This window comes from Mustela putorius, unplaced genomic scaffold, assembly GCF_011764305.1.
Source record: "Mustela putorius furo isolate JIRA1106 unplaced genomic scaffold, ASM1176430v1.1 tig00000129_pilon_pilon_pilon, whole genome shotgun sequence".
NCBI lineage: Eukaryota > Metazoa > Chordata > Mammalia > Carnivora > Mustelidae > Mustela > Mustela putorius.
In genome coordinates this window covers 4,928,294-4,939,278 of record NW_025421290.1, presented here as the reverse complement: position 1 = coordinate 4,939,278, position 10,985 = coordinate 4,928,294, and the positions used below count along the sequence as shown (strand labels likewise).

General features: G+C 39.7%; 1 protein-coding gene across 3 annotated transcripts; it reads right to left on the bottom strand.

Moving 5' to 3' along the window:
• Positions 1-917: 917 nt before the first annotated feature.
• On the bottom strand, positions 918-10,577 carry LRR1 (leucine rich repeat protein 1). Of its 3 annotated transcripts, none has more exons than XM_004738724.3 (4): positions 10,067-10,573; positions 6,462-6,563; positions 4,266-4,987; positions 918-1,343 (listed from the first exon to the last, which is right to left on the bottom strand). In XM_004738724.3, exons 1-4 carry the CDS (start codon positions 10,277-10,279, stop codon positions 1,103-1,105), a joined length of 1,278 nt encoding a protein of 425 aa, XP_004738781.1. In that variant the 5' UTR covers positions 10,280-10,573; the 3' UTR covers positions 918-1,102. The 3 variants fall into 3 exon arrangements, with proteins under 3 accessions (XP_004738781.1, XP_004738782.1, XP_004738783.1); XM_004738725.3 differs by having other exon boundaries at positions 6,462-6,560; positions 10,067-10,572; XM_004738726.3 differs by lacking the exon at positions 4,266-4,987 and having other exon boundaries at positions 6,462-6,560; positions 10,067-10,577.
• Between the last annotated feature and the right edge of the window lie 408 nt (positions 10,578-10,985).

The following is a 10,985-nucleotide window of genomic DNA, read 5'->3' as shown; positions in this document are numbered from 1 at the left end:
GTTAAAACAGTATTTACTCAGGAATACTTGTAATTTCAGAAAAGAATAAAATGCTCCAAATAAATATTTTAGGACAGAGGAAGTAGCAGCTACCTAAGCCATAAGAAATAGTCTTACACAGACTAACTGTAAGTCCTGGCCCAAACCAGCAATGGTATGCTAAGACCAGAGATGGTTTTCTCTAGTAACTTTTACTTCCTTTGTTCCCAGAAACCGGTTATGAGGCTATTGCAATGATCTAAAAAAGAGGCTGATCTGAAGAAGGGCCATAGGAATGAACAGAATGGAGCAGTTCTGATTTCATTTTCCACAATTTTTTCAAGCAGCTTCATTTTCCATTCCTTTCCCCTGGTTCAAATCCTCATCATAGTTTAGCTGGTGTATCACCAATTTTTAAATTAAAAAATAAAAATATTAAGTTACTAAAATAATAAACAGAAAAAAGAACCTTCAAATACAGAATGTAGTCAGTAAAAAGTAGCAATTTTTAACTCCTACTCAACCCTAAAACTGTGTTCCAACTCTGGAAGTTAAAAAACAGAAATCACAACAAAGATGTGAGTAACATTATAAAACCTATAAAAGCTGAAGTCTGTTTATCCCAACGCAGCTCCAACTTTATGCTTGAATATAGAATTCCATATGTAGAATAATATACTAGAAAAACACAAAAAGTGGTATGCTTATATGGTTTCATACCAAACAAGTTTTCACTATCTTAGTCCTTCAAGGTATATTTTCTACATATAGGAACTCAATTTCTTTAACTGAAACTCAAGAAGAAAATTGGTAAGAAAACTCTATGACTGGAGTGATAGGGATCAATATCTGTTTAACATTAAAAGATAACCCACAACCCATTCTGGAAACACTAGGTTGAAATAAATACATGTGCAATAAACTGATAAAACTGCTTCTTCACAAGGAAATTAAATAGGTTTTAATGAAATTAAGGTTTTACAGTCAAATGATTGAAAATGTTAGAGTAACATCTTCCCCTCAAGTATATGAAAGGCTTCCCTTTCTCCAGTTTGACACAAACCACAAATAAATCCCAAACTGATCTGTAACTAAATGGAATTTCTTTTTGTAGTATCACCTATTACTTTAACATATCACAGGAATTTACATAACAGGCTAGAGAACAGAAGTAAGACATAACAGGTGCTTCAGTACCACCCATATTATCTACTAAGACCACAGTGTGAGCAACAGAGTGTAGATTCATAGTAGTAGTTCCCTGAATAAAAGAGTTTAGACAGAATCTTCCACAAACACAGGTTTTTGCAGTATCCAAATCTTGGCACAGATGAAAAGGAATGATATGAGAGCCATATGGAATCCTATTGGGAAAAAAAGTTCAAAAAAATTTTTTTAATACACTATTAGATTCAGAACTTCATGCATTAGGTCATGAATTTCTGGACACTGACTTATAACCATAGAAAAATAAGATCTTTAATTAAGTGACTCAGTATATTATCCTCCCTTCCAAACAGTTAAGAATGGTGAAAATATACTAAAAACACCATATGACATATTGTATACTTCTACTACTCCATAAAGTATCTTTTAGCACTGTCACTTAATAGCAAAACCCATGGAATAGACTGCAGAGAGTCATCTGTCCTTTATGGATCTACACTGTAAGACCAGTATAACATGATCATTTAAAGGTATAGTTCTGTTACACAATTCTCATAATGGTAATGGGAAAATTACCGAGTTCTATTTGTGAAGAAACATTTACGTAAATATATCCAAATATTCTCCTAGGCATCCATTGTTCAAAAGGGACTTTAAACTGTGAAACAGATTTAAAACACTTATTGTTTGGGGTATTTGTTTTAATTTACTGGCTGGCTAAGCCAGTAGGCTGACCTCACCTTGCTTGAATTACTTAAAACTTCCAATGATGCCCATTGCGATTAAAATCAAGTCAAACTATTTACCTTCATCTATGAGCCACTGTAAGATTGTCTTTTGAGGTTGCCTACCCATTGTTCAACTCCCCAAAACACTGTTCCCCCAAACTCAACCAGGCCCCAAGTCACTTTGTCTGTCTCCCACAGAGTCTGTGTTTTGTTCTCTAGTCCCTAACTTAGGCTGGCACGTAATAGGTGTTCAGATCTTTTAAACAAATAAATAAAATCTACTCATAATTTAAACTGGGGTTCAAAACCCTTTTAGAAAGAGTCTGAAAAGATACATATCAAATAAAAAAGTTTCCTTTTCATAAGGGATTAGCGACCAGCCTTGTTTGCAATTCATTTTTTTCAACTGTACTAATTTCTTGCTTGTATAAGTAACAATTAAAAAAAAAAAACTGTGCTAGGAGTGTCTACCACATGTTTATGTTTATCTCTTTCAGGCTGTTGATTATAGCCTAGGGAAATAGGTAACAGTTAAAAACTGCATTTTCTATCTAACATAATTTAAATTCCCACAAATTTTTCTAATAGACCATAACTTTGTTTGTAACCAGTAGTTAGGGCAATTCACCAGCAGCCAGATAAAGGCATTGTTCTCATAGTTTTGGATTGGTATTCTTTTTATAACAAGTAGGCTGAAAACATGCAAAATTATACATTAGTAAAAATTAAGGTCACCTTAAAAGAACATATACCAGTAGAGGTCAAGTTTAAAAAACAATGTAAATACTACATGCTATATCATTCACCACTATCAATTTATTTTTCTACCTTCCCTATCATATCACATTTTAATCACCTATTTTTTTCCTTCCACTTTTCTATGTTGGACATCAGTTCTGAGCCAGCCAGGTGTCTCAAATCATCAGAATTTTTAAAGCTCCTCAGGTGACTCCAAATGTGAAATAAAGTTTGAGAATCACCACTTTAAACTAAGAGCTCTTAAATACAAATGGTGAGGAGGGAGGGTTGTAACTGATTTCAGTCAGGGTCCATGAGCATTATAAAGCTGTATGCAAAATTCTGTGTATTTTTCTAGGCCCATGGGCTTTTTTTTTTTTTTTAAAGATTTTATTTATTTATTTGACAGAGAGAGAGATCACAAATAGGCAGAGAGACAGGCAGAGAGAGAGATGAGGAGAAGCAGGCTCCCTGCTGAGCAGAGAGCCCCATGCGGGACTCGATTCCAGGCCCCTGGGATCATGACCCGAGCCGAAGGTAGAGGCTTAACCCACTGAGCCACCCAGGCGCCCCCTTTTTTTTTTCTAATCCTCTCTACCCACTAAAAAACCAATCCTGTCTCTGAAATATGGTCTTCCTACCATTTTATGGGCACTCAATAATAATTTGGTCTACATCTTAGTCTCCTATATGAAAGAAGCACGGAGTTTGGGGTCTCATGAAACCACGTGCAGTTAGTGTTCAAAGACAAGGGGGAGGAGAACCAACAGCTATTGAGTCCTACTATATGCCAAAGTATTAGCTCCTTTATCTTCACAACTATGTAAAGTGGGTATTATTATTCCTGTTTCACAAATGAGAAAATTGAATCAAAGGAGGTTTAATAACTTGCTAAAACCACACTAAGGGGTAAAGCCAGGAATCAATCTCAAGTCTGACTCCAAAGACCACACTTGACCACTGTGCCAGATTGTAATTCTCAAACTTTAGAGTGCATCAATACTACCTGGAAGGACTGATAAAAACACCAGGGTTAGACCCCACCCTCAGATTTTCTGATTCAGTAGGTCTATAGTGGAGTTAAAACCTCACATCTCTTACAAGTTGCTAGGTGATTCTGATACTGTTGGTCATGGACCACTCTTGGAGAAACAACTGCCATTCATTCATTCATTCAAATATTAATTAAGAGCCTAATATATGGTAGGAACGGAGGAATATCACATTTTAGACCCTGGGGAAACAGTAAGTAATAAGACAAAGTCCATGCCCTCATGGATCTTACATTATAGTGGGGAAAACTGACCAAAAAAAAAAAAAGTTAAAAAATATGTAATACCAGGTAATAAATCCCATGACAAAAAAGTCAAGCAGTGTAAGGAGGTGGGGGAATCAAACTTTAAATAGAGTCAAGAAATGCCTTTCTGGGTGCCACGTGGGAAGAGAACTGAATGAAGTGAGAAAGTGAGTTATGAACCTTCTGGAAGAAAAGCATTCCAAGCCGGAGTAAGGAGCACCAAGAAGGTCACTGGTGCAAGAGGCCAGTTTGTGCACAGCATTGTAAACTATGTTAAAGACTGTGACTATTACAGTGAGGATGATGAGAATACTAGAATGCTAGATACCACATTTTATGACTATATAAAGTCTTACCTATTATATAATACCGCTTGTGCAGAAGATTCCAATAAAGTTAATGGCGTTTGCAGCATTATAATCGGAAGGACTTTTGGTTGTTCAAAAGTATTTCCAAAAAGATCCAAGTACTCAAGGGATAAATTTTTAAATTCACTAGGCAAAAAGGGAAGCTTATTTCGAGCTGCTGACAAAAAACGCAGTTTTGTCAATTGTCCCATCTTGAAAGGAAATCGAATCAATTCATTATCGTCAAGTTTCAAATCTGTAAGTTCTCGGAGCTGGCAAAACTGCACAGGGAGTGCCTTAATTTTGTTCTTGCTGAGATCCAAACTCCGAAGTGACATCTGGAGTGAGGACTGACACAGGGCTACACTAAATGACTCCAAATAATTGTCATTCAAGTTAAGTTCTTGAAGATGGATGAGGTCCCCAATTGTAGCTGGAAGCTTTTTTATATGGTTGTGACTCAAGTCTAATTTCTTCAGGTTTCTTAAGCAAAGCATACGCATATCAATTCGGACAAGCCCACAGTAAGAAGTCTGAAGATGTTCCAGAGAATATGGAAAGTTCTTGCTTAGAGGATAGTCCTTTTTGGATGTGATAACCATTTTAGTTTTAAATTTTTCAAATTCTGAAGTCTTCACTGGTGTGAAGGTTGTAAGTGGTGCTTCAATATCACAACCTCTATGAGCCAGTCTCACAGCTGTAAGGAAACTTTTTAAACTGCTGGAATTGGCCTGAATAAATAAAAATAAGTCGTACAATTATAAATTCCATTTTAGATAATATATGCATGCTAATTCATCATACAACAAATTCTGTAAAATTATGCATGCAAAATGGTGCAATCATTTCTTGAAAATGGCAGTAAAAATAATTTTTTTAGCACTTTATTGACTAAATTTCAATACAGATACAAAACTTTGAAAATTTCTGAAAAAAGGTTATGTTGAAAGACACACTCTAAATAAAACCATTTAAAAAGGAACGAAAAGAGCATAAAATAAGATGGGAAAGCATGAAAAGATTCCACTTAAGGTTGGGTTTGGAGTTCCTGGGTGGCTCAGTCATTAAGCAGCTGCCTTCTATTTAGGTCATGATCCCAGTATCCTGGGATCCAGCCCCGTGTAGGGCACCCGGCTCAGAGGGGGAGCCTGCTTCTCCCTTCTCCCTACCTGCTACTTCCCCAACTTGTGTTCTATCAAATAAATGAAATCTTTATTTTATTTATTTTTTTAACGATTTTATTTATTTATTTGACAGACAGAGATCACAAGTAGGCAGAGAGGCAGGCAGAGAGAGGAGGAAGAAAAATAGGCTCCCTGCTGAGTAGAGAGCCCGATGCAGAGCTGGATCCCAGGACCCTGAGATCATGACCTGAGCTGAAGGCAGAGGCTCTAACCCACTGAGCCACCCAGGCACACCCAAATAAATAAGATCATTAAAAAAAGAAAAAAGACGGATTTAAGATGAACTAAGATGGGGCACTTGCTGGCTCATTTGGTGAAGCATGCAGCTCTTGACCTTGGGGTTGTAGGTCCGAGTCCCACATTAGGTGTAGAGTATAAAAAAGGTGTTAAGTATAAAAATAAAATCTTTAGGGGTGCCTGGGGGCTTAAGTCCAATAAGTATCTGACTCCTGGTTTTGGCTCAGGTCATAATCTCAGGGTCATGAGATCGAGCCCCACATCGGGCTCCGAACTCAGCTTGGAGTCTGCTTGAGATTCTCTCTTCCTCTCTCTCTGCTTCTCCCATTCATGCTCTCTCACTCTCTCTCTAAAATAAGTAAATTGTTTTTTAAAAAAATATTTTAATGGTTTAAGTATTTTCTAAAATGATAATAAATATAACACCCCCTAAATTGTCCTACTTGCATTTTATCTTTTTTTACACCAAATTTAGATTTGCAACCTGATTATGCTGGCAAAATGTAGACTTGTGCCACCGGCCTTATAGTTCCCCTCTAGAACACCATAAGGCTCCATCTGGAGCACAGAGCTAAGTCATTCTCCTTCCTCCCCATCCTGCATAGCCTCTCTGCACTTTTAGAGCTGGGCCAGCATGCCAGAGAAGCTGCCATTGCTTCTTCAAACACATCTGCCAAGTGTCCATCCCTGTTCAGCTAAGTGGGATATCAGGATGCTCAAACAGCTTCTTCTATAAAGAAAATACAATCAACCAACCTAACCATTAGTGTTTTTAATACCATACCTTACTTAGACAGATATCCACAGGAGGCTCCTTTAGCCGAACAGTAGCTTTCCCCTCATCCATAAATTTGGTGAAGAACTGCTCAATGTTCTCCTTTAGCTGCTTAAAACCAATGAGAAAAAAAGGATAAAACCAGGTATTGTGATTCAATATTTATTACAACTAGAATGTGCCCGTCACTTTGCCAGGCTTTTTATTGAAGTCTGGGAGTTTTGTGGTTTTAAGTTTTAGTTTTTAATTTCATTGTGTTTTTTTTTTTTTCTTTCTTTCTTTTTAAGCATTTGGGTAGCTACATTTCTTATCTAGCTTCTGGTAGATACTACTGTTTTATCAGCCCAGTAACCCTTTCCTGTGAATCCCGTTTGGGAGAATGCTCCTCTTCTCCCGTTCCAACTATGTGACCGTAGTAGGAGCTGCCAATAGTAGTTACTTGCCTTCTTAACTTCAGTCCATTAGTCCCAAGTGGACACACTCCCACAAGATTATAAATTCCAAGAAACCAGGAATCTTGTTTCCTTTGTTCGATACTGTATCCACGGAGGCACAACAGTGACCGACACATAGTGGTGCTCAAAAATTACTAATGACAATTGTTGCTTCTGCTTTAGACTTCAACAACTACTGAAAAGCCACTCTGTACCGGGTACTATGTCAAGGGGGTTAAAACAATAGTAGTGAAGAAAACCAAATGATAATTACATTTATAAAGCTGTCTTTATAAATTACATTTATAAAGTCTGATGAGAGACAATTATTAAGTAAGCAATTATAAGCACAACAAATATTAAGATAAGGGAATTAGAGACTGCTCTAAGACCTTATATAGCAAAGGAAGCTCACCTGGTCTAGGGGAAAGGTGACCTTGAAGGTGAGAACTGAAAGAGATGTAGGGCAAGTGAGGATACTGGGGAGAGAGAGGGAATAGCATACCGATAAGGAAAAATGTGTACTAAGCCTTGAAGGCAAGGGAGTTTGGCAGCTGTGAGGAGCTGAAAGAAGTTCAATATGGCTAAAGGATTCAGTGTAGAAGCAAGTGAACCCAGACAGGCAGAGATCGAAGGCTGAAAACTTTTGTAAACCATGTCAAGAATTTTGGATTTTATTCTGCAAATGATATCTACTGAACGACTTTAAGTTGTGAACATAGTTCTACACTTTGATAACTTCCCTTTAACCACAGTGTAAGAACGAACTTTGGGGGAGGGGGAATTAGGATGGGGGAGGGTAGAAATAGGAGCATCTTTTAAGAGACTAGCCAAGGAAGGGTTAATGGTGGTTTAGACTGTAGTTGGGACAGAATGAGGTAAGAAAATCTGAAAGATACCTATGAGGTAGAACTGAAAGAATTCAGTATTTTATTTGATGTGGGAATGTAAAAGCTTTAAGGCTTCTGGGCAGAACACTTTTTTTTTTTTTTTTTTTTTTTTTTAAGATTTATCTATTTGAGAGAGAGAGAGAACACGAGGTGGAGAGCGGGAGAGGCAGACCCCACTCTGAGCCTGACTCAGGGTTTGATCCCAGGACCCCATAATCATGAACTGAGCTGAAGGCATATGTTCAAACAACTGTGCCACCCAGGCATCCCAAGAGCAGAGTACTATTTAATGAGTTGCATAATTCCAAGAGAAAAGCAAATTTAGGGTGGCAAAGAAAATTAATTTTTAGATATCTTGAGTATGAAATGCTACAACATATCTTAGTGAAGATTTCCAATCGATAGAAGATTCAAGTTGGAAATTAGGAGAGGACTAGTTAAAGATACAGATTTAGAAATTACAGTGAGATGGGTAGTAGCTGAACAATGGAATAGAAAAGTTGGTAAAAGAAAGATCCCCAAGATACTTCTACACTTAGCACTAATACTAGTCTTCAGGACCCAGGACCAACGACACCACTTTAACTCTTCCAACAAATGTTTACTGAGCACCCACTATGTTCCAAGGCCTGTGCCACTACCTCTTCTACAAAAACCTTTCTCTGATGCCTGGGTGGCTCAATCAGTTAGGCATCTGTGTTCAGCTTTGGTCATGATCCCAGAGTCCTCGGATTGAGTCCCATATCAGGCTCCCTGCTCAGCAGGGAGTCTGCCTGTCCCTCTCCCTCTGCCCTGCTCCTGCTCTCTCTCAAATCAATCAATCAATCAATCTTGAAAAAAAACCCCACTTTCTCAAGCCTCTGTAATGAAATTCATTTAGCTTTTTGATACTTTACTATTATACTTCTACCTTTATTATAGCATTTATCATAGCCCACCTTTGTAGTGCAAGCACTAGTTTTTGTTTTTTTCCTTTCTAGTCTTGGAAGGATAGTGACTAAATCAAGTTTATTCTCCCATAGCATCTAGCACTGCATCTTGCACACAGTAAACCTTCAACTCATAGTTCTCAGTAAAGTTTTGATTAGGATCACGACCTACCATTACTAGTGCACTTAAGCTTAGGGAAGAGATTGTTACAGACTTTTTAAAAATATACACTACCCGAGCTGGGGTTATTGGGGAAGACAATGGTGAAGAAAAGGGAGACACAATTCTTGTTATGAGTTTGCTTCTGTCAACTTACAGTCTTCTAACCTATAAAATATTGGGTGATTGCTGAAGTCTTTTCAAGTTGAAAAGCTATATGAGTTGATTCCATGAAAAAGGAGAAATTATACTTTTAACTGCCTGTATCAATTATTAAGCATCTCTGAATGAGATGCAATAAACACATCCCTCAACTAAGAGTATTCATTGTGGAGTACAACACTATGAGGGAATAATCCCAGAAACTGTATAAAATCTGGACAAGAGTCAGATGCAAGGGTGGGAGATGAGTTGTCCCCTCAATTTTATGTATAAACTTTATTTAGACATAAGGGTATGCCAGTCATTCTGACAAAATAACATAGTGCCTTGTAAAATGAGGAAGACAATTTTATAAAACTTGTGTTTTGAAAATTGTTTCATCTTCCAATTGTTTTTAGAGTTTACTATTGCTCTGTAGAGGAGAAAAAGCCCTCGCCCTAGAAAATCAAGTCTTAGGAAATTAAACATTTAAGGAAAAAGAGAGAGAGAGATGCACTAACCAGTAACATTAATAAAATATCAAGATGCAACCCAATGCATTACTGTTATACTACTATACCAATGTGGTCTAGCGACCTTGGACACTATCCAGCATCACTTAAAGCCTAAAAAAAAAAAAAAAAAAAAAAAAGCTAGCGAAAGTACCGTGGGGGGGAAAAAGCTTACTGAACGAAAGTGCAATTATTTTACTGGTCCCCCAAACTGGAATGCTGTTTCATTTAAAGTTTAGTTTCACGCAGACCGAGTTTCCAGAGGCTTTAAAAGGTCCGGGCTACTATCCACTACTGAATAGAAAGGCTGTCAGTTTAGGGCAAAAAAAAAAAAAAAAAAAAAAGGAAAGAAAAATAAGGAAAAGGTGCCCTCTCAAAAGCTTTCCTCCTTCGGGTTCACAGGAGACGCCCAGGGCTGGAAGGGGTGGTGGGGCTCAGGTATCCGCCCCCAGGCCAGGCTCCAACCTCTGGAACCGGCGAGCATGCGAGACCCGAAAGAGAAGAGCTCGTGGCCAATTCCCGAGGCAGGCCGGGTTCTGTCCACGCACCTCATAGCGGGTCCCACGCTTGTCTTTCAAAGTGGAAATGAGCAGGCAGGTGGGGTGCGGGCCGCCTCTATCGTCCCGAGCCCCAGCCCGAGGCTGACTCCTGGGCGTCTGCTGACAGAGGCTCAACACCGCCCGGACGCCCTTACCCCGGTTCCTCATTCCCAGAGCCGGCAAATGCCGACTGACTACTTCTACGTCGCAGTGGAGCTTCATTTCTCCCAGCAGCTGTAAGCCAAATCCAGAACTCGGCTTTGAAACTTCCCCCTTCCCGCCGCGCCGCGCCACCGCCGGGGTCCTGGAGCGCGCGGGCTGTCCCCGGATCTGCCTGCCTGCTCGGAGTGCCCACAGCTCGGATTTTCTCAGAACAGCGGCTCTATGGATCTGCGGGGGCGCCTGCCTCCCATTTCACTTGCAGGGCCGAGTCCTCACTGCGGCTGCCGGTCGGCGGAGCGCGGATACCGGCCGCCTGAGGATTCGGCTCGTGCCTCCCGATACCGGCGACTGGCGAAGGCGCAACGTCCTTTCCCAGGAACGCTTGCGGCTGGCGGGGCAGGTGGTTATTGTTTGGGGCGGAGTTCTAGTTTCCGCTGTGGACACTTAACGGGTTTCGGTAGTTGAGTTTCCCAAGGGGAAGCGGGTGCTCCCCTGTTAAAGGGAGAGTGTCTTTACCTACATAGCTTCGGAACTTGGGACTTTACGAGCTGCCCATTGCGGCATTTCCTGGCGCTGATGGGCTGGTGTTTGTTTTGGTTTTGGTGGCTCCGCTCACTCCGGAGGCAACACCTGTCCCGTCAGAACTGAAAGATAGGACAGTATTTGACTTGGCGATTTCTGTCGAACAAATGCCTAGTAGCGGTTGTGTGGAGTGACTGGTTTAACTGTATCCGACACTTGTTAAGACCGTCCAGACCCCACATGC

Coding starts and splice junctions, on each gene's coding strand:
- LRR1 (XM_004738724.3), bottom strand. CDS start 10,279: ATGAAGCTCCACTGCGACGTAGAAGTAGTCAGTCGGCATTTGCCGGCT. Junction 6,564..10,066: donor AGCGTGGGACCCGCTATGAG/GTGCGTGGACAG, acceptor ATTGGTTTTAAG/CAGCTAAAGGAGAACATTGA. Junction 1,344..4,265: donor CAAGCGGTATTATATAATAG/GTAAGACTTTAT, acceptor TTTTCCCAATAG/GATTCCATATGGCTCTCATA.